This window comes from Phyllobates terribilis, unplaced genomic scaffold (genome assembly GCF_046119375.1).
Source record: "Phyllobates terribilis strain yellow unplaced genomic scaffold, ASM4611937v1 Scaffold_8__6_contigs__length_399053987, whole genome shotgun sequence".
In the NCBI taxonomy this organism is placed as follows: Eukaryota; Metazoa; Chordata; class Amphibia; order Anura; family Dendrobatidae; genus Phyllobates; species Phyllobates terribilis.
In genome coordinates, this window is record NW_027362768.1 from 204,324,398 (window position 1) to 204,347,715 (window position 23,318).

At 52.2% G+C, this 23,318-nt stretch overlaps 1 protein-coding gene across 3 annotated transcripts in view; it reads right to left on the reverse strand.

Annotated features, from left to right (window-relative positions):
* Positions 1–23,318, reverse strand: part of LOC141157138 (vitamin D3 hydroxylase-associated protein-like) — a 320,295-nt gene that overhangs the window by 130,955 nt on the left and 166,022 nt on the right. For all 3 annotated transcript variants that reach the window (XM_073644039.1, XM_073644036.1, XM_073644038.1), the window contains 4 exons: positions 21,994–22,091; positions 19,788–19,887; positions 17,930–17,973; positions 17,673–17,712 (listed from right to left, as the gene is read on the reverse strand). In XM_073644039.1, the coding sequence (XP_073500140.1) occupies positions 17,673–17,712; positions 17,930–17,973; positions 19,788–19,887; positions 21,994–22,091 (282 nt within the window). The remainder of the gene's footprint in view (positions 1–17,672; positions 17,713–17,929; positions 17,974–19,787; positions 19,888–21,993; positions 22,092–23,318) is intronic.

Below are 23,318 nucleotides of genomic sequence, written 5' to 3' on the forward strand. Positions count from 1 at the left end.
TAATGAGGTCACGGTCGGCCTCTTCTCTGGTCAGTAGTTGTGTATGGAGGATGTAATGAGGTCACAGTCGGTCTCTTCTCTGGTCAGTAGTTGTGTATGAAGGATGTAATGAGGTCACGGTCGGCCTCTTCTCTGGTCAGTAGTTGTGTATGAAGGATGTAATGAGGTCACAGTCGGTCTCTTCTCTGGTCAGTAGTTGTGTATGGAGGATGTAATGAGGTCACGGCCTCTTCTCTGGTCAGTAGTTGTGTATGGAGGATGTAATGAGGTCACGGTCGGCCTCTTCTATGGTCAGTAGTTGTGTATGGAGGATGTAATGAGGTCACGGTCGGCCTCTTCTCTGGTCAGTAGTTGTGTATGGAGGATGTAATGAGGTCACGGTCGGCCTCTTCTCTGGTCAGTAGTTGTGTATGGGGGATGTAATGAGGTCACGGTCGGCCTCTTCTCTGGTCAGTAGTTGTGTATGGGGGATGTAATGAGGTTACGGTCGGCCTCTTCTCTGGTCAGTAGTTGTGTATGGGGGATGTAATGAGGTCACGGTCGGCCTCTTCTCTGGTCAGTAGTTGTGTATGGAGGATGTAATGAGGTCACGGTCGGCCTCTTCTCTGGTCAGTAGTTGTGTATGGAGGATGTAATGAGGTCACGGTCGGCCTCTTCTCTGGTCAGTAGTTGTGTATGGGGGATGTATTGAGGTCACGGTCGGCCTCTTCTCTGGTCAGTAGTTGTGTATGGAGGATGTAATGAGGTCACGGTCGGCCTCTTCTCTGGTCAGTAGTTGTGTATGGAGGATGTAATGAGGTCACGGTCGGCCTCTTCTCTGGTCAGTAGTTGTGTATGGAGGATGTAATGAGGTCACAGTCGGCCTCTTCTCTGGTCAGTAGTTGTGTATGGAGGATGTAATGAGGTCATGGTCGGCCTCTTCTCTGGTCAGTAGTTGTGTAAGGAGGATGTAATGAGGTCACAGTCGGTCTCTTCTCTGGTCAGTAGTTGTGTATGAAAGATGTAATGAGGTCACGGTCGGCCTCTTCTATGGTCAGTAGTTGTGTATGGAGGATGTAATGAGGTCACGGTCGGCCTCTTCTATGGTCAGTAGTTGTGTATGGAGGATGTAATGAGGTCACGGTCGGCCTCTTCTCTGGTCAGTAGTTGTGTATGGGGGATGTAATGAGGTCACGGTCGGCCTCTTCTCTGGTCAGTAGTTGTGTATGGGGGATGTAATGAGGTTACGGTCGGCCTCTTCTCTGGTCAGTAGTTGTGTATGGGGGATGTAATGAGGTTACGGTCGGCCTCTTCTCTGGTCAGTAGTTGTGTATGGGGGATGTAATGAGGTCACGGTCGGCCTCTTCTCTGGTCAGTAGTTGTGTATGGAGGATGTAATGAGGTCACGGTCGGCCTCTTCTCTGGTCAGTAGTTGTGTATGGAGGATGTAATGAGGTCACGGTCGGCCTCTTCTCTGGTCAGTAGTTGTGTATGGGGGATGTAATGAGGTCACGGTCGGCCTCTTCTCTGGTCAGTAGTTGTGTATGGGGGATGTAATGAGGTCACGGTCGGCCTCTTCTCTGGTCAGTAGTTGTGTATGGAGGATGTAATGAGGTCACGGTCGGCCTCTTCTCTGGTCAGTAGTTGTGTATGGAGGATGTAATGAGGTCACGGTCGGCCTCTTCTCTGGTCAGTAGTTGTGTATGGAGGATGTAATGAGGTCACGGTCGGCCTCTTCTCTGGTCAGTAGTTGTGTATGGGGGATGTAATGAGGTCACGGTCGGCCTCTTCTCTGGTCAGTAGTTGTGTATGGGGGATGTAATGAGGTCACGGTCGGCCTCTTCTCTGGTCAGTAGTTGTGTATGGAGGATGTAATGAGGTCACGGTCGGACTCTTCTCTGGTCAATAGTTGTGTATGGGGGATGTAATGAGGTCACGGTCGGCCTCTTCTCTGGTCAGTAGTTGTGTATGGAGGATGTAATGAGGTCACGGTGGGCCTCTTTTCTGGTCAGTAGTTGTGTATGGAGGATATAATGAGGTCACGATCGGTCTCTTCTCTGGTCAGTAGTTGTGTATGGAGGATGTAATGAGGTCACAGTCGGCCTCTTCTCTGGTCAGTAGTTGTGTATGGAGGATGTAATGAGGTCACGGCCTCTTCTCTGGTCAGTAGTTGTGTATGGAGGATGTAATGAGGTCACGATCAGCCTCTTCTCTGGTCAGTAGTTGTGTATGGAGGATGTAATGAGGTCACGGTCGGCCTCTTCTCTGGTCAGTAGTTGTGTATGGAGGATGTAATGAGGTCACGGTCGGCCTCTTCTCTGGTCAGTAGTTGTGTATGGAGGATGTAATGAGGTCACGGTCGGTCTCTTCTCTGGTCAGTAGTTGTGTATGGAGGATGTAATGAGGTCACGGTCGGCCTCTTCTCTGGTCAGTAGTTGTGTATGGAGGATGTAATGAGGTCACGGCCTCTTCTCTGGTCAGTGGTTGTGTATGGGGGATGTAATGAGGTCAGGGTCGGCCTCTTCTCTGGTCAGTAGTTGTGTATGGAGGATGTAATGAGGTCACGGTCGGCCTCTTCTATGGTCAGTAGTTGTGTATGGAGGATGTAATGAGGTCACGGCCTCTTCTATGGTCAGTAGTTGTGTATGGAGGATGTAATGAGGTCACTGTCGGCCTCTTCTCTGGTCAGTAGTTGTGTATGGAGGATGTAATGAGGTCACTGTCGGCCTCTCCTCTGGTCAGTAGTTGTGTATGGAGGATGTAATGAGGTCACGGTCGGTCTCTTCTCTGGTGAGTAGTTGTGTATGGAGGATGTAATGAGGTCACAGTCGGCCTCTTCTCTGGTCAGTAGTTGTGTATGGAGGATGTAATGAGGTCACGGCCTCTTCTCTGGTCAGTAGTTGTGTATGGAGGATGTAATGAGGTCACGGTCGGCCTCTTCTATGGTCAGTAGTTGTGTATGGAGGATGTAATGAGGTCACGGCCTCTTCTCTGGTCAGTAGTTGTGTATGAAGGATGTAATGAGGTCACGGTCGGCCTCTTCTCTGGTCAGTAGTTGTGTATGGAGGATGTAATGAGGTCACGGTCGGCCTCTTCTCTGGTCAGTAGTTGTGTATGGAGGATGTAATGAGGTCACGGTCGGCCTCTTCTCTGGTCAGTAGTTGTGTATGGAGGATGTAATGAGGTCACGGTCGGCCTCTTCTCTGGTCAGTAGTTGTGTATGGAGGATGTAATGAGGTCACGGTCGGCCTCTTTTCTGGTCAGTAGTTGTGTATGGAGGATATAATGAGGTCACGGTCGGTCTCTTCTCTGGTCAGTAGTTGTGTATGGAGGATGTAATGAGGTCATGGCCTCTTCTCTGGTCAGTAGTTGTGTATGGAGGATGTATTGAGGTCACGGTCGGCCTCTTCTCTGGTCAGTAGTTGTGTATGGAGGATGTAATGAGGTCACAGTCGGCCTCTTCTCTGGTCAGTAGTTGTGTATGGAGGATGTAATGAGGTCACGGCCTCTTCTCTGGTCAGTAGTTGTGTATGGAGGATGTAATGAGGTCACGGTCGGCCTCTTCTCTGGTCAGTAGTTGTGTATGGAGGATGTAATGAGGTCACGGTCGGCCTCTTCTCTGGTCAGTAGTTGTGTATGGAGGATGTAATGAGGTCACGGTCGGTCTCTTCTCTGGTCAGTAGTTGTGTATGGAGGATGTAATGAGGTCACGGTCGGTCTCTTCTCTGGTCAGTAGTTGTGTATGGAGGATGTAATGAGGTCACGGTCGGCCTCTTCTCTGGTCAGTAGTTGTGTATGGAGGATGTAATGAGGTCACGGCCTCTTCTCTGGTCAGTAGTTGTTTATGGAGGATGTAGCGAGGTCACAGTCGGCCTCTTCTCTGGTCAGTAGTTGTGTATGGAGGATGTAATGAGGTCACGGTCGGCCTCTTCTATGGTTAGTAGTTGTGTATGGAGGATGTAATGAGGTCACGGCCTCTTCTCTGGTCAGTAGTTGTGTATGGAGGATGTAATAAGGTCACAGTCGGCCTCTTCTCTGGTCAGTAGTTGTGTATGGAGGATGTAATGAGGTCACGGTCGGCCTCTTCTATGGTTAGTAGTTGTGTATGGAGGATGTAATGAGGTCACGGCCTCTTCTCTGGTCAGTAGTTGTGTATGGAGGATGTAATGAGGTCACAGTCGGTCTCTTCTCTGGTCAGTAGTTGAGTATGGAGGATGTAATGAGGTCACGGCCTCTTCTCTGGTCAGTAGTTGTGTATGGAGGATGTAGTGAGGTCACAGTCGGCCTCTTCTCTGGTCAGTAGTTGTGTATGGAGGATGTAATGAGGTCACGGTCGGCCTCTTCTCTGGTCAGTAGTTGTGTATGGAGGATGTAGTGAGGTCACAGTCGGCCTCTTCTCTGGTCAGTAGTTGTGTATGGAGGATGTAATGAGGTCACGGTCGGCCTCTTCTCTGGTCAGTAGTTGTGTATGAAGGATGTAATGAGGTCACGGTCAGCCTCTTCTCTGGTCAGTAGTTGTGTATGAAGGATGTAATGAGGTCACGGTCGGCCTCTTCTCTGGTCAGTAGTTGTGTATGGGGGATGTAATGAGGTCACAGTCGGCCTCTTCTCTGGTCAGTAGTTGTGTATGGGGGATGTAATGAGGTCAGGGTCGGTCTCTTCTCTGGTCAGTAGTTGTGTATGGAGGATGTAATGAGGTCAGGGTCGGCCTCTTCTCTGGTCAGTAGTTGTTTATGGAGGATGTAATGAGGTCACGGTCGGCCTCTTCTCTGGTCAGTAGTTGTGTATGGAGGATGTAATGAGGTCACGGTCGGCCTCTTCTCTGGTCAGTAGTTGTGTATGGAGGATGTAATGAGGTCACAGTCGGTCTCTTCTCTGGTCAGTAGTTGTGTATGAAGGATGTAATGAGGTCACGGTCGGCCTCTTCTCTGGTCAGTAGTTGTGTAAGGAGGATGTAATGAGGTCACAGTCGGTCTCTTCTCTGGTCAGTAGTTGTGTATGGAGGATGTAATGAGGTCACGGTCGGCCTCTTCTCTGGTCAGTAGTTGTGTATGGAGGATGTAATGAGGTCACGGTCGGCCTCTTCTCTGGTCGATAGTTGTGTATGGAGGATGTAATGAGGTCACGGTCGGCCTCTTCTCTGGTCAGTAGTTGTGTATGGAGGATGTAATGAGGTCACGGTCGGCCTCTTCTCTGGTCAGTAGTTGTGTATGGAGGATGTAATGAGGTCACGGTCGGTCTCTTCTCTGGTCAGTAGTTGTGTATGGAGGATGTAATGAGGTCACGGTCGGTCTCTTCTCTGGTCAGTAGTTGTGTATGGAGGATGTAATGAGGTCACGGTCGGTCTCTTCTCTGGTCAGTAGTTGTGTATGAAAGATGTAATGAGGTCACGGTCGGCTTCTTCTATGGTCAGTAGTTGTGTATGGAGGATGTAATGAGGTCACGGTCGGCCTCTTCTATGGTCAGTAGTTGTGTATGGAGGATGTAATGAGGTCACGGTCGGCCTCTTCTCTGGTCAGTAGTTGTGTATGGAGGATGTAATGAGGTCACGGTCGGCCTCTTCTCTGGTCAGTAGTTGTGTATGGAGGATGTAATGAGGTCACGGTCGGTCTCTTCTCTGGTCAGTAGTTGTGTATGGAGGATGTAATGAGGTCAGGGTCGGCCTCTTCTCTGGTCAGTAGTTGTTTATGGAGGATGTAATGAGGTCACGGTCGGCCTCTTCTCTGGTCAGTAGTTGTGTATGGAGGATGTAATGAGGTCACGGTCGGCCTCTTCTCTGGTCAGTAGTTGTGTATGGAGGATGTAATGAGGTCACAGTCGGTCTCTTCTCTGGTCAGTAGTTGTGTATGAAGGATGTAATGAGGTCACGGTCGGCCTCTTCTCTGGTCAGTAGTTGTGTATGGAGGATGTAATGAGGTCACAGTCGGTCTCTTCTCTGGTCAGTAGTTGTGTATGAAAGATGTAATGAGGTCACGGTCGGCCTCTTCTATGGTCAGTAGTTGTGTATGGAGGATGTAATGAGGTCACGGTCGGCCTCTTCTCTGGTCAGTAGTTGTGTATGGAGGATGTAATGAGGTCACGGTCGGCTTCTTCTATGGTCAGTAGTTGTGTATGGAGGATGTAATGAGGTCACGGTCGGCCTCTTCTATGGTCAGTAGTTGTGTATGGAGGATGTAATGAGGTCACGGTCGGCTTCTTCTATGGTCAGTAGTTGTGTATGGAGGATGTAATGAGGTCACGGTCGGCCTCTTCTATGGTCAGTAGTTGTGTATGGAGGATGTAATGAGGTCACGGTCGGCCTCTTCTCTGGTCAGTAGTTGTGTATGGAGGATGTAATGAGGTCACAGTCGGCCTCTTCTCTGGTCAGTAGTTGTGTATGGAGGATGTAATGAGGTCACGGTCGGCCTCTTCTCTGGTCAGTAGTTGTGTATGGAGGATGTAATGAGGTCACGGTCGGCCTGTTCTCTGGTCAGTAGTTGTGTATGGAGGATGTAATGAGGTCACGGTCGGCCTCTTCTCTGGTCAGTAGTTGAGTATGGAGGATGTAATGAGGTCACGGTCGGCCTCTTCTCTGGTCAGTAGTTGTGTATGGAGGATGTAATGAGGTCACGGCCTCTTCTCTGGTCAGTAGTTGTGTATGGAGGATGTAATGAGGTCACGGTCGGTCTCTTCTCTGGTCAGTAGTTGTGTATGGAGGATGTAATGAGGTCACGGTCGGCCTCTTCTCTGGTCAGTAGTTGTGTATGGGGGATGTAATGAGGTCACGGCCTCTTCTCTGGTCAGTAGTTGTGTATGGAGGATGTAATGAGGTCACGGTCGGCCTCTTCTCTGGTCAGTAGTTGTGTATGGAGGATGTAATGAGGTCACGGTCGGCCTCTTCTCTGGTCAGTAGTTGTGTATGGAGGATGTAATGAGGTCACGGTCGGTCTCTTCTCTGGTCAGTAGTTGAGTATGGAGGATGTAATGAGGTCACGGTCGGCCTCTTCTCTGCTCAGTAGTTGTGTATGGAGGATGTAATGAGGTCACGGTCAGCCTCTTCTCTGGTCAGTAGTTGTGTATGGAGGATGTAATGAGGTCACGGTCAGCCTCTTCTCTGGTCAGTAGTTGAGTATGGAGGATGTAATGAGGTCACGGTCAGCCTCTTCTCTGGTCAGTAGTTGTGTATGGAGGATGTAATGAGGTCACGGTCAGCCTCTTCTCTGGTCAGTAGTTGTGTATGGAGGATGTAATGAGGTCACGGTCGGCCTCTTCTCTGGTCAATAGTTGTGTATGGAGGATGTAATGAGGTCACGGCCTCTTCTCTGGTCAGTAGTTGTGTATGGAGGATGTAATGAGGTCACGGTCGGCCTCTTCTCTGGTCAGTAGTTGTGTATGGGGGATGTAATGAGGTCACGGTCGGCCTCTTCTCTAGTCAGTAGTTGTGTATGGAGGCTGTAATAAGGTCACAGTCGGCCTCTTCTCTGGTCAGTAGTTGTGTATGGAGGATGTAATGAGGTCACGGTCGGCCTCTTCTCTGGTCAGTAGTTGAGTATGGATGATGTAATGAGGTCACGGTCGGCCTCTTCTCTGGTCAGTAGTTGTGTATGGGGGATGTAATGAGGTCACGGTCGGCCTCTTCTCTGGTCAGTAGTTGTGTATGGAGGCTGTAATAAGGTCACAGTCGGCCTCTTCTCTGGTCAGTAGTTGTGTATGGAGGATGTAATGAGGTCACGGTCGGCCTCTTCTCTGGTCAGTAGTTGTGTATGGAGGATGTAATGAGGTCACGGTCGGCCTCTCCTCTGGTCAGTAGTTGTGTATGGAGGATGTAATGAGGTCACGGTCGGCCTCTTCTCTGGTCAGTAGTTGTGTATGGAGGATGTAATGAGGTCACGGTCGGCCTCTTCTCTGGTCAGTAGTTGTGTATGGAGGATGTAATGAGGACACGGTCGGCCTCTTCTCTGGTCAGTAGTTGTGTATGGAGGATGTAATGAGGTCACGGTCGTCCTCTTCTCTGGTCAGTAGTTGTGTATGGAGGATGTAAAGAGGTCACGGCCTCTTCTCTGGTCAGTAGTTGTGTATGGAGGATGTAATGAGGTCAGGGTCGGCCTCTTCTCTGGTCAGTAGTTGTGTATGGAGGATGTAATGAGGTCACAGTCGGCCTCTTCTCTGGTCAGTAGTTGTGTATGGAGGATGTAATGAGGTCACGGTCGGCCTCTTCTCTGGTCAGTAGTTGTGTATGGAGGATGTAATGAGGTCACAGTCGGCCTCTTCTCTGGTCAGTAGTTGTGTATGGAGGATGTAATGAGGTCACGGTCGGCCTCTTCTCTGGTCAGTAATTGTGTATGGAGGATGTAATGAGGTCACGGTCGGCCTCTTCTCTGGTCAGTAGTTGTGTATGGAGGATGTAATGAGGTCAGGGTCGGCCTCTTCTCTGGTCAGTAGTTGTGTATGGAGGATGTAATGAGGTCACGGCCTCTTCTCTGGTCAGTAGTTGTGTATGGAGGATGTAATGAGGTCACAGTCGGCCTCTTCTCTGGTCAGTAATTGTGTATGGAGGATGTAATGAGGTCACGGTCGGCCTCTTCTCTGGTCAGTAGTTGTGTATGGAGGATGTAATGAGGTCACAGTCGGTCTCTTCTCTGGTCAGTAGTTGTGTATGGAGGATGTAATGAGGTCACGGTCGGCCTCTTCTCTGGTCAGTAGTTGTGTATGGAGGATGTAATGAGGTCACGGTCGGCCTCTTCTCTGGTCAGTAGTTGTGTATGGAGGATGTAATGAGGTCACGGTCGGACTCTTCTCTGGTCAGTAGTTGTGTATGGAGGATGTAATGAGGTCACGGTCGGCCTCTTCTCTGGTCAGTAGTTGTGTATGGGGGATGTAATGAGGTCACGGTCGGCTTCTTCTCTGGTCAGTAGTTGTGTATGGAGGATGTAATGAGGTCACGGTCGGCCTCTTCTCTGGTCAGTAGTTGTGTATGGAGGATGTAATGAGGTCACGGTCGGACTCTTCTCTGGTCAGTAGTTGTGTATGGAGGATGTAATGAGGTCACGGTCGGCCTCTTCTCTGGTCAGTAGTTGTGTATGGGGGATGTAATGAGGTCACGGTCTCCCTCTTCTCTGGTCAGTAATTGTGTATGGAGGATGTAATGAGGTCACGGTCTCCCTCTTCTCTGGTCAGTAATTGTGTATGGGGGATGTAATGAGGTCACGGTCTCCCTCTTCTCTGGTCAGTAGTTGTGTATGGAGGATGTAATGAGGTCACGGCCTCTTCTCTGGTCAGTAGTTCTGTATGGGGGATGTAATGAGGTCACGGTCGGCCTCTTCTCTGGTCAGTAGTTGTGTATGGAGGATGTAATGAGGTCACGGTCGGCCTCTTCTCTGGTCAGTAGATGTGTATGGAGGATGTAATGAGGTCACGGCCTCTTCTCTGGTCAGTAGTTGTGTATGGAGGATGTAATGAGGTCACGGTCGGCCTCTTCTCTGGTCAGTAGTTGTGTATGGGGGATGTAATGAGGTCACAGTCGGCCTCTTCTCTGGTCAGTAGTTGTGTATGGAGGATGTAATGAGGTCACGGTCGGCCTCTTCTCTGGTCAGTAGTTGTGTATGGGGGATGTAATGAGGTCACGGTCGGCCTCTTCTCTGGTCAGTAGTTGTGTATGGAGGATGTAATGAGGTTACGGCCTCTTCTCTGGTCAGTAGTTGTGTATGGAGGATGTAATGAGGTCACGGTCGGCCTCTTCTCTGGTCAGTAGTTGTGTATGGAGGATGTAATGAGGTCACGGTCGGCCTCTTCTCTGGTCAGTAGTTGTGTATGGAGGATGTAATGAGGTCACGGTCGGCCTCTTCTCTGGTCAGTAGTTGTGTATGGAGAATGTAATGAGGTCACGGTCGGCCTCTTCTCTGGTCAGTAGTTGTGTATGGAGGATGTAATGAGGTCACGGTCGGCCTCTTCTCTGGTCAGTAGTTGTGTATGGAGGATGTAATGAGGTCACGGTCGGCCTCTTCTCTGGTCAGTAGTTGTGTATGGAGGATGTAATGAGGTCAGGGTCGGCTTCTTCTCTGGTCAGTAGTTGTGTATGGAGGATGTAATGAGGTCACGGTCGGCCTCTTCTCTGGTCAGTAGTTGTGTATGGGGGATGTAATGAGGTCACAGTCGGCCTCTTCTCTGGTCAGTAGTTGTGTATGGAGGATGTAATGAGGTCACAGTCGGCCTCTTCTCTGGTCAGTAGTTGTGTATGGAGGATGTAATGAGGTCACAGTCGGCCTCTTCTCTGGTCAGTAGTTGTGTATGGAGGATGTAATGAGGTCACGGTCTCTTCTCTGGTCAGTAGTTGTGTATGGGGGATGTAATGAGGTCACGGTCGGCCTCTTCTCTGGTCAGTAGTTGTGTATGGAGGATGTAATGAGGTCACGGTCGGCCTCTACTCTGGTCAGTAGTTGTGTATGGAGGATGTAATGAGGTCACGGTCGGCCTCTTCTCTGGTCAGTAGTTGTGTATGGAGGATGTAATGAGGTCAGGGTCGGCCTCTTCTCTGGTCAGTAGTTGTGTATGGAGGATGTAATGAGGTCACGGTCGGCCTCTTCTCTGGTCAGTAGTTGTGTACGGGGGATGTAATGAGGTCACGGTCGGCCTCTTCTCTGGTCAGTAGTTGTGTATGGAGGATGTAATGAGGTCACGGTCGGCCTCTACTCTGGTCAGTAGTTGTGTATGGAGGATGTAATGAGGTCACGTTCGGCCTCTTCTCTGGTCAGTAGTTGTGTATGGAGGATGTAATGAGGTCACGGTCGGCCTCTTCTCTGGTCAGTAGTTGTGTTTGGGGCATGTAATGAGGTCACGGTCGGCCTCTTCTCTGGTCAGTAGTTGTGTACGGAGGATGTAATGAGGTCACGGTCGGCCTCTTCTCTGGTCAGTAGTTGTGTATGGAGGATGTAATGAGGTCACAGTCGGCCTCTTCTCTGGTCAGTAGTTGTGTATGGGGGATGTAATGAGGTCACAGTCGGCCTCTTCTCTGGTCAGTAGTTGTGTATGGAGGATGTAATGAGGTCACAGTCGGCCTCTTCTCTGGTCAGTAGTTGTGTATGGAGGATGTAATGAGGTCACGGTCGGTCTCTTCTCTGGTCAGTAGTTGTGTATGGAGGATGTAATGAGGTCACGGTCGGTCTCTTCTCTGGTCAGTAGTTGTGTATGGAGGATGTAATGAGGTCACGGTCGGCTTCTTCTCTGATCAGTAGTTGTGTATGGAGGATGTAATGAGGTCACAGTCGGCCTCTTCTCTGGTCAGTAGTTGTGTATGGAGGATGTAATGAGGTCACGGTCGGTCTCTTCTCTGGTCAGTAGTTGTGTATGGAGGATGTAATGAGGTCACGGTCGGTCTCTTCTCTGATCAGTAGTTGTGTATGGAGGATGTAATGAGGTCACGGTCGGTCTCTTCTCTGGTCAGTAGTTGTGTATGGAGGATGTAATGAGGTCACGGTCGGCTTCTTCTCTGATCAGTAGTTGTGTATGGAGGATGTAATGAGGTCACGGTCGGTCTCTTCTCTGGTCAGTAGTTGTGTATGGGGGATGTAATGAGGTCACGGTCGGCCTCTTCTCTGGTCAGTAGTTGTGTATGGAGGATGTAATGAGGTCACGGCCTCTTCTCTGCTCAGTAGTTGTGTATGGGGGATGTAATGAGGTCACGGTCAGCCTCTTCTCTGGTCAGTAGTTGTGTATGGAGGATGTAATGAGGTCACAGTCGGCCTCTTCTCTGGTCAGTAGTTGTGTATGGAGGATGTAATGAGGTCACGGTCGGCCTCTTCTCTGGTCAGTAGTTGTGTATGGGGGATGTAATGAGGTCACGGTCTCCCTCTTCTCTGGTCAGTAGTTGTGTATGGAGGATGTAATGAGGTCACGGCCTCTTCTCTGGTCAGTAGTTCTGTATGGGGGATGTAATGAGGTCACGGTCGGCCTCTTCTCTGGTCAGTAGTTGTGTATGGAGGATGTAATGAGGTCACGGTCGGCCTCTTCTCTGGTCAGTAGTTGTGTATGGAGGATGTAATGAGGTCACAGTCGGCCTCTTCTCTGGTCAGTGGTTGTGTATGGAGGATGTAATGAGGTCACGGTCGGCCTCTTCTCTGGTCAGTAGATGTGTATGGAGGATGTAATGAGGTCACGGTCGGCCTCTTCTCTGGTCAGTAGTTGTTTATGGGGGATGTAATGAGGTCACAGTCGGCCTCTTCTCTGGTCAGTAGTTGTGTATGGAGGATGTAATGAGGTCACGGTCGGCCTCTTCTCTGGTCAGTAGTTGTGTATGGAGGATGTAATGAGGTCACGGTCGGCTCCTTCTCTGGTCAGTAGTTGTGTATGGAGGATGTAATGAGGTCACGGTCGGCCTCTTCTCTGGTCAGTAGTTGTGTATGGAGGATGTAATGAGGTCACGGTCGGCCTCTTCTCTGGTCAGTAGTTGTGTATGGGGGATGTAATGAGGTCACAGTCGGCCTCTTCTCTGGTCAGTAGTTGTGTATGGAGGATGTAATGAGGTCACGGTCGGCCTCTTCTCTGGTCAGTAGTTGTGTATGGGGGATGTAATGAGGTCACGGTCGGCCTCTTCTCTGGTCAGTAGTTGTGTATGGAGGATGTAATGAGGTCACGGTCGGCCTCTACTCTGGTCAGTAGTTGTGTATGGAGGATGTAATGAGGTCACGGTCGGCCTCTTCTCTGGTCAGTAGTTGTGTATGGAGGATGTAATGAGGTCAGGGTCGGCCTCTTCTCTGGTCAGTAGTTGTGTATGGAGGATGTAATGAGGTCACGGTCGGCCTCTTCTCTGGTCAGTAGTTGTGTACGGGGGATGTAATGAGGTCACGGTCGGCCTCTTCTCTGGTCAGTAGTTGTGTATGGAGGATGTAATGAGGTCACGGTCGGCCTCTACTCTGGTCAGTAGTTGTGTATGGAGGATGTAATGAGGTCACGGTCGGCCTCTTCTCTGGTCAGTAGCTGTGTATGGAGGATGTAATGAGGTCACGGTCGGCCTCTTCTCTGGTCAGTAGTTGTGTATGGGGGATGTAATGAGGTCACGGTCGGCCTCTTCTCTGGTCAGTAGTTGTGTACGGAGGATGTAATGAGGTCACGGTCGGCCTCTTCTCTGGTCGATAGTTGTGTACGGAGGATATAATGAGGTCACGGTCGGTCTCTTCTCTGGTCAGTAGTTGTGTATGGAGGATGTAATGAGGTCACGGTCGGTCTCTTCTCTGGTCAGTAGTTGTGTATGGAGGATGTAATGAGGTCACGGTCGGTCTCTTCTCTGGTCAGTAGTTGTGTATGGAGGATGTAATGAGGTCACGGTCGGCCTCTTCTCTGGTCAGTAGTTGTGTATGGGGGATGTAATGAGGTCACAGTCGGCCTCTTCTCTGGTCAGTAGTTGTGTATGGAGGATGTAATGAGGTCACAGTCGGCCTCTTCTCTGGTCAGTAGTTGTGTATGGAGGATGTAATGAGGTCACGGTCGGTCTCTTCTCTGGTCAGTAGTTGTGTATGGAGGATGTAATGAGGTCACGGTCGGTCTCTTCTCTGGTCAGTAGTTGTGTATGGAGGATGTAATGAGGTCACGGTCGGCTTCTTCTCTGATCAGTAGTTGTGTATGGAGGATGTAATGAGGTCACAGTCGGCCTCTTCTCTGGTCAGTAGTTGTGTATGGAGGATGTAATGAGGTCACGGTCGGTCTCTTCTCTGATCAGTAGTTGTGTATGGAGGATGTAATGAGGTCACGGCCTCTTCTCTGCTCAGTAGTTGTGTATGGAGGATGTAATGAGGTCAGGGTCGGCCTCTTCTCTGGTCAGTAGTTGTGTATGGAGGATGTAATGAGGTCAGGGTCGGCCTCTTCTCTGGTCAGTAGTTGTGTATGGAGGATGTAATGATGTCACGTTCGGCCTCTTCTCTGGTCAGTAGTTGTGTATGGAGGATGTAATGAGGTCACGGTCGGTCTCTTCTCTGGTCAGTAGTTGTGTATGGAGGATGTAATGAGGTCACGGTCGGCCTCTTCTCTGGTCAGTAGTTGTGTATGGGGGATGTAATGAGGTCACGGTCGGCTTCTTCTCTGGTCAGTAGTTGTGTATGGAGGATGTAATGTGGTCACGGTCGGTCTCTTCTCTGGTCAGTAGTTGTGTATGGAGGATGTAATGAGGTCACGGTCAGCCTCTTCTCTGGTCAGTAGTTGTGTATGGAGGATGTAATGAGGTCACGGTCGGTCTCTTCTCTGGTCAGTAGTTGTGTATGGAGGATGTAATGAGGTCACGGTCGGTCTCTTCTCTGGTCAGTAGTTGTGTATGGAGGATGTAATGAGGTCACGGTCGGCTTCTTCTCTGGTCAGTAGTTGTGTATGGAGGATGTAATGAGGTCACGGCCTCTTCTCTGCTCAGTAGTTGTGTATGGAGGATGTAATGAGGTCAGGGTCGGCCTCTTCTCTGGTCAGTAGTTGTGTATGGGGGATGTAATGAGGTCAGGGTCGGCCTCTTCTCTGGTCAGTAGTTGTGTATGGAGGATGTAATGATGTCACGGTCGGCCTCTTCTCTGGTCAGTAGTTGTGTATGGAGGATGTAATGAGGTCACGGTCGGCCTCTTCTCTGGTCAGTAGTTGTGTATGGGGGATGTAATGAGGTCACGGTCGGCTTCTTCTCTGGTCAGTAGTTGTGTATGGAGGATGTAATGTGGTCACGGTCGGTCTCTTCTCTGGTCAGTAGTTGTGTATGGAGGATGTAATGAGGTCACGGCCTCTTCTCTGGTCAGTAGTTGTGTATGGAGGATGTAATGAGGTCACGGTCGGCCTCTTCTCTGGTCAGTAGTTGTGTATGGAGGATGTAATGAGGTCACGGTCGGTCTCTTCTCTGGTCGGTAGTTGTGTATGGGGGATGTAATGAGGTCACGGCCTCTTCTCTGGTCAGTAGTTGTGTATGGAGGATGTAATGAGGTCACGGTCGGTCTCTTCTCTGGTCAGTAGTTGTGTATGGAGGATGTAATGAGGTCAGGGTCAGCCTCTTCTCTGGTCAGTAGTTGTGTATGGAGGATGTAATGAGGTCACGGTCGGCCTCTTCTCTGGTCAGTAGTTGTGTATGGAGGATGTAATGAGGTCACGGTCGGTCTCTTCTCTGGTCGGTAGTTGTGTTTGGGGGATGTAATGAGGTCACGGCCTCTTCTCTGGTCAGTAGTTGTGTATGGAGGATGTAATGAGGTCAGGGTCGGTCTCTTCTCTGGTCAGTAGTTGTGTATGGAGGATGTAATGAGGTCACAGTCGGCCTCTTCTCTGGTCAGTAGTTGTGTATGGAGGATGTAATGAGGTCACGGTCGGCCTCTTCTCTGGTCAGTAGTTGTGTATGGAGGATGTAATGAGGTCACGGTCGGCCTCTTCTCTGGTCAGTAGTTGTGTATGGAGGATGTAATGAGGTCGCGGTCGGCCTCTTCTCTGGTCAGTAGTTGTGTATGGAGGATGTAATGAGGTCACGGTCGGCCTCTTCTCTGGTCAGTAGTTGTGTATGGAGGATGTAATGAGGTCACGGCCTCTTCTCTGGTCAGTAGTTGTGTATGGAGGATGTAATGAGGTCACGGTCGGTCTCTTCTCTGGTCAGTAGTTGTGTATGGAGGATGTAATGAGATCACGGTCGGCTTCTTCTCTGGTCAGTAGTTGTGTATGGGGGATGTAATGAGGTCACGGTCGGCCTCTTCTCTGGTCAGTAGTTGTGTATGGAGGATGTAATGAGGTCACGGTCGGTCTCTTCTCTGGTCAGTAGTTGTGTATGGAGGATGTAATGAGATCACGGTCGGCTTCTTCTCTGGTCAGTAGTTGTGTATGGAGGATGTAATGAGGTCACGGTCGGCCTCTTCTCTGGTCAGTAGTTGTGTATGGAGGATGTAATGAGGTCACGGTCGGCTCCTTCTCTGGTCAGTAGTTGTGTTTGGAGGATGTAATGAGGTCACGGTCGGTCTCTTCTCTGGTCAGTAGTTGTGTATGGAGGATGTAATGAGGTCATGGTCGGCCTCTTCTCTGGTCAGTAGTTGTGTATGGAGGATGTAATGAGGTCACGGTCGGCCTCTTCTCTGGTCAGTAGTTGTGTATGGAGGATGTACTGAGGTCACGGTCGGTCTCTTCTCTGGTCAGTAGTTGTGTATGGAGGATGTAATGAGGTCACGGTCAGCCTCTTCTCTGGTCAGTAGTTGTGTATGGAGGATGTAATGAGATCACGGTCGGCTTCTTCTCTGGTCAGTAGTTGTGTATGGAGGATGTAATGAGGTCACGGTCGGCCTCTTCTCTGGTCAGTAGTTGTGTATGGAGGATGTAATGAGGTCACGGTCGGCTCCTTCTCTGGTCAGTAGTTGTGTATGGAGGATGTAATGAGGTCACGGTCGGTCTCTTCTCTGGTCAGTAGTTGTGTATGGAGGATGTAATGAGGTCACGGTCGGCCTCTTCTCTGGTCAGTAGTTGTGTATGGAGGATGTAATGAGGTCACGGTCGGTCTCTTCTCTGGTCAGTGGTTGTGTATGGAGGATGTAATGAGGTCACGGTCGGCCTCTTCTCTGGTCAGTAGTTGTGTATGGAGGAAGTAATGAGGTCACGGTCGGCCTCTTCTCTGGTCAGTAGTTCTGTATGGGGGATGTAATGAGGTCACGGTCGGCCTCTTCTCTGGTCAGTAGTTGTGTATGGAGGATGTAATGAGGTCACGGTCGGTCTCTTCTCTGGTCAGTAGTTGTGTATGGAGGATGTAATGAGGTCACGGCCTCTTCTCTGGTCAGTAGTTGTGTATGGAGGATGTAATGAGGTCACGGTCAGCCTCTTCTCTGGTCAGTAGTTGTGTATGGAGGATGTAATGAGGTCACGGTCGGTCTCTTCTCTGGTCAGTAGTTCTGTATGGGGGATGTAATGAGGTCACGGTCAGCCTCTTCTCTGGTCAGTAGTTGTGTATGGAGGATGTAATGAGGTCACGGTCGGTCTCTTCTCTGGTCAGTAGTTCTGTATGGGGGATGTAATGAGGTCACGGTCAGCCTCTTCTCTGGTCAGTAGTTGTGTATGGAGGATGTAATGAGGTCACGGTCGGCCTCTTCTCTGGTCAGTAGTTGTGTATGGGGGATGTAATGAGGTCACGGTCGCCCTCTTCTCTGGTCAGTAGTTGTGTATGGAGGATGTAATGAGGTCACGGTCGGCCTCTTCTCTGGTCAGTAGTTGTGTATGGGGGATGTAATGAGGTCACGGTCGCCCTCTTCTCTGGTCAGTAGTTGTGTATGGAGGATGTAATGAGGTCACGGTCGGTCTCTTCTCTGGTCAGTAGTTGTGTATGGAGGATGTAATGAGGTCACGGTCGGCCTCTTCTCTGGTCAGTAGTTGTGTATGGAGGATGTAATGAGGTCACAGTCGGCCTCTTCTCTGGTCAGTAGTTGTGTATGGAGGATGTAATGAGGTCACGGTCGGCCTCTTCTCTGGTCAGTAGTTGTGTATGGAGGATGTAATGAGGTCACGGTCGGCCTCTTCTCTGGTCAGTAGTTGTGTATGGAGGATGTAATGAGGTCACGGTCGGTCTCTTCTCTGGTCAGTAGTTGTGTATGGAGGATGTAATGAGGTCACGGTCGGCCTCTTCTCTGGTCAGTAGTTGTGTATGGAGGATGTAATGAGGTCACGGTCGGTCTCTTCTCTGGTCAGTAGTGGCCTCGAGTATAGAGGTCGCCCATCCCCCATGTGTCCACGGCTGGATTTACCTTTATCGCTGTATAATGTTTCCAGAGATCTTTCACCGAACTGAAAAGAAGACAAATGTGGTGAAGATGACGTCCTGCGCTCGGCCCTGCGGCCCCCGGGTGTGTAGCGGTAATGATTATATCCACCTCAACAACAGAGGGGGCAGGAGAGAGCAGCTAACCGCACCGTAGGTTAAAGAGTTAATTGCAGCAGTTTGGATCAATGTGTCAGCGGGATCAGCACAAAGCATCATGGGAAAAAGCCGCCTCCATCTTACCTGCAGCCGCTGTGCGCCTCCACGTGATCCGCGATTCTGGGGAACTAAGAGGAGACAAGAATCAGAGGAAGAGGGAGGGCGCTGTGCAATCAGCGAGCGGCTCTGCGCAATCAGCGAGCGGCTCTGCGCAATCAGCGAGCGGTGCTGCGCAATCAGCGAGCGGCTCTGCGCAATCAGCGAGCGGTGCTGCGCAATCAGCGAGCGGCTCTGCGCAATCAGCGAGCGGTGCTGCGCAATCAGTGAGCGACTCTGCGCAATCAACGAGCGGCGCTGCGCAATCAGCGAGCGGCTCTGTGCAATCAGCGAGCGGCTCTGCGCAATCAACGAGCGGCTCTGCACAATCAGCGAGAGGCTCTGCGCAATCAACGAGCGGCTCTGCACAATCAGCGAGAGGCTCTGCGCAATCAACGAGAGGCTCTGCGCAATCAACGAGCGGTGCTGCGCAATCAGCGAGAGGCTCTGCGCAATCAACGAGAGGCTCTGCGCAATCAGCGAGCGGCTCTGCGCAATCAGGGAGCGGCGCTGCGCAATCAGCGAGCGGCTCTGCGCAATCAGCGAGCGACTGTGCGCAATCAGTGAGCGGCTCTGCGCAATCAGCGAGCGACTGTGCGCAATCAGCGAGCGGCTCTGCGCAATCAGCGAGCGACTGTGCGCAATCAGTGAGCGGCTCTGCGCAATCAGCGAGCGACTGTGCGCAATCAGTGAGCGGCTCTGCGCAATCAGCGAGCTGCGCTGCCACTAGTCGGGGCAGAATATCCAACATATCCAAGGAATAATAAATCTCCTCTACCCACAACAGCAGCACATGAGCCTTATAAAATGGATCGCAGCTCTGGAGGTGACTAGAGGATAAGACATGATGTAACAGCAGAATAGTGACTGCAGCTCTGGAGGTGACTGGAGGATAAGACACGATGTAACAGCAGAATAGTGAGTGCAGCTCTGGAGGTGACTGGAGGATAAGACACGATGTAACAGCAGAATAGTGAGTGCAGCTCTGGAGGTGAATGGAGGATAAGACACGATGTAACAGCAGAATAGTGAGTGCTGCTCTGGAGGTGACTGGAGAATAAGACATGATGTAACAGCAGAATAGTGAGTGCAGCTCTGGAGGTGACAGGAGGATAAGACATGATGTAACAGCAGAATACTGAGTGCAGCTCTGGAGGTGGCTGGGGGATAAGACACGATGTAAAAGCAGAATAGTGACTGCAACTCTGGAGGTGACTGGAGGATAAGACATGATGTAACAGCAGAATACTGACTGCCGCTCTGGAGGTGACTGGAGGATAAGACATGATGTAAAAGCAGAATACTGAGTGCAGCTCTGGAGGTGACTGGAGGATAAGACATGATGTAACAGCAGAATAGTGAGTGCAGCTCTGGAGGTGACAGGAGGATAAGACATGATGTAACAGCAGAATAGTGAGTGCAGCTCTGGAGGTGGCTGGAGGATAAGACACAATGTAACAGCAGAATAGTGAGTGCAGCTCTGGAGGTGGCTGGAGGATAAGACACGATGTAACAGCAGAATAGTGACTGCAGCTCTGGAGGTGACTGGAGGATAAGACATGATGTAACAGCAGAATAGTGAGTGCAGCTCTGGAGGTGACTGGAGGATAAGACACGATGTAACAGCAGAATAGTGAGTGCTGCTCTGGAGGTGGCTGGAGGATAAGACACGATGTAACAGCAGAATAGTGAGTGCAGCTCTGGAGGTGACTGGAGGATAAGACAGGATGTAACAGCAGAATAGTGAGTGCAGCTCTGGAGGTGACTGGAGGATGAGACAGGATGTAACAGCAGAATAGTGAGTGCAGCTCTGGAGGTGACTGGAGAAGCTAATCCCTTTCCTCACCATGGGTTTCATGAAGAAGGACAGGATCTTCTTTGCGATGTTGGGGATCTTGTACAAGAGCAGCTGCTGTTTTAGGTTCGGGTCCACAATGTCGGGGCGGCTGCAAAACACAAGAATCGGACTTTATATAACGTTGCAGAAACCGGACAGAAGATCCCGAGATTCGGAGGATGGGGCCCGATACTGTGATCTGGGGACCCCAACATCCCCCCCTCCATCCACTACCACCGGACCCCAGCATCCCCCCCGTCTGTCCACTATCCCCGGACCCCAACGTCCCTTCCCTCCATCCACTACCCCCGGACTCCAACATCCCCCCCTCCATCCACTACCCCTGGACCCCAACATCCCCCCCTCCATCCACTACCCCCGGACCCCAACATCTCCCCCCTCTATCCACTATCCCCGAACCCCAACATCTCCCCCCTCTATCCACTTCCACTGGACCCCAACATCCCCCCCTCCATCCACTACCCCCGGACCCCAACATCTCCCCCCTCTATCCACTTCCACCAGACCCCAACATCCCCCCCTCCATCCACTACCACCGGACCCCAGCATCCCCCCCGTCTGTCCACTATCCAAGGACCCCAACGTCCCTTCCCTCCATCCACTACCCCCGGACCCCAACATCCCCCCCCTCCATCCACTACCCCCGGACCCCAACATCCCCCTCTCCATCCACTACCCCTGGACCCCAAGATCCCCCCCTCCATCCACTACCCCCGGACCCCAACAACCCCCCTCCATCCACTACCCCCGAACCCCAACATCTCCCCTCTCTATCCACTACCACCGGACCCCAAGATCCCCCCCTCCATCCACTACCCCCGAACCCCAACATCTCCCCCCTCTATCCACTACCAGCGGACCCCAACATCCCCACCTCCATCCACTACCACTGGACCCCAACATCCCCCCCTCCATCCACTACCACCAGACCCCAGCATCCCCCCCGTCTGTCCACTATCCCTGGACCCCAACGTCCGTTCCCAACATCGACTACCCCCGGACCCCAACATCCCCCCCCTCCATCCACTACCCCCAGACCCCAACATCCCCCTCTCCATCCACTACCCCCGGACCCCAACAACCCCCCCTCCATCCACTACCCCCCCTCCATCCACTACCTCCGAACCCCAACATCTCCCCCCTCTATCCACTACCACCGGACTCCAACATCCCCCCCCCTTCATCCACTACCCCTGGACCCCAACATCCCTCCCTCCATCCACTACCACCGTGCCCCAGCATCCCCACCTCCATCCACTACCACTGGACCCCAGCATCCCCCCCTCCATCCACTACCACCAGACCCCAGCATCCCCCCCTCCATCCACTACCACCGGACCCCAGCATCCCCCCCTCCATCCATTACCACCAGACCCCAGCATCCCCTCCGTCTGTCCACTATCCCTGGACCCCAATGTCCCTTCCCTCCATCCACTACCCCCGGACCCCAACATCCCCCCCTCCATCCACTACCCCCAGACCCCAACATCCCCCTCTCCAACATCCCCCTCTCCATCCACTATCCCCGGACCCCAACATCCCCCCCCTCCATCCATTACCCCCGGACCCCAACAACCCCCTCTCCATCCACTACCCCCGGACCCCAACATCCCCTCCTCCATCCACTACCCCCGGACCCCAACAACCCCCCCTCCATCCACTACCCCTGAACCCCAATATCTCCCCCGCTCTATCCATTACCACCGGAACCCAACATCCCCCCCCCTCCATCCACTACCCCTGGACCCCAACATCCCTCCCTCCATACACTACCACGGGACCCCAGCATCACCCCCTCCATCCACTACCACCAGACCCCAGCATCCCCCCCTCCATCCACTACCACCGGACCCCAGCATCCCCACCTCCATCCACTACCACCGGACCCCAGCATCACCCCCTCCATCCACTACCACCGGACCCCAGCATCCCCCCCGTCTGTCCACTATCTACCGGACCCCAACGTCCCTTCCCTCCGTCCACTACCCCCGGACCCCAACATACCCCCCCTCCGTCCACTACCCCTGGACCCCAACATCCCCCTCTCCATCCACTACCCCAAAGACTACGACTTCCAATCCGAGGTCTCGCTCTCCATCCGCCTCCCATGTCCCCTGCACATGACGGGGGTCTATCAGGGTCCCATGTTGATTCCCATCATGTCCAGGGTCCTTCACCAACATTCTCAACTCACAATTTATCTGCAAGAGTCGTTCCTCCGTCTGCAAAAAATCCTCGAATACACAACTCGTTCAGGGCGTACTCGATCCTCGGGGGAGGAAACGGGACCAACTGCGGAGAGGAGAGAAGCACATTAACACTCTCATCCTCCTCACCACAACCCCCCATCCTCCTCACCACCATCACCCCCCCATCCTCCTCACCACCACCCCCCCATCCTCCTCACCACCACCCCCCCATCCTCCTCACCACCACCCCCCCATCCATCTCACCAGCACCCCCCCATCTTACTCACCACCATCCCCCCATCCATCTCACCACCACCACCCCCATCTAGCACCCCATCCTCCTCACCACCACCCCATCCATCTCACCACCACCCCCACATCCATCTCACCACCACAACCCCCATCCTCCTCAGCAGCACCCCCCATTCTCCTCACCAGCACCCCACATTCATCTCACCACCACCCCCCCATTCATCTCACCACCACCCCCCCATCCATCTCACCAGCAACCCCCATCCTCCTCACCACCACCACCCCATCCATCTCACCACCACACCACCCCCCCATCCATCTCACCAGCACCCCCCCATCCATCTCACCACCACCTCCCCATCCATCTCACCACCACCCCCCATCCATCTCACCACCACCCCCCCATCCATCTCACCACAACAACCCCCATCCTCCTCACGAGCACCCCCCCATCCTCCTCACCAGCACCCCCCATCCTCTTCACCAGCACCCCATCCATCTCACCAGCACCGCCCATCCTCCTCACCACCACCCCCCCATCCATCTCACCTCCACCACCCCCCCATCCATCTCACTTCCACCACCCCCATCCATCTCACCACCACAACCACCATCCTCCTCACCACAACCCCCATCCTCCTCACCAGCACCCCCCCATCCTCCTCACCACCACCCTGCCATCCATCTCACCACCCCCCTGCCATCCATCTCACCACCACCCCCCATCCTCCTCACCAGCACCCCCCATCCTCCTCACCAGCACGCCATCCATCTCACCACCAACCCCCATCCTCCTCACCACCACCCCCCATCCTCCTCACCATCACCCCCCATCCTCCTCACCAGCACCCCCCATCCTCCTCACCACCACCCCCCCATCCATCTCACCACAACCCCCATCCTCCTCACCAGCACCCCCCATCCTTCTCACCACCACCCCCCATCCTCCTCACCAGCACCCCCCATCCATCTCACCACAACCCCCATCCTCCTCACCAGCACCCCCCCATCCATCTCACCTCCACCACCCCTCATCCATCTCACCACCCCCCCATCCCCCTCACCACCACCCCCCCAT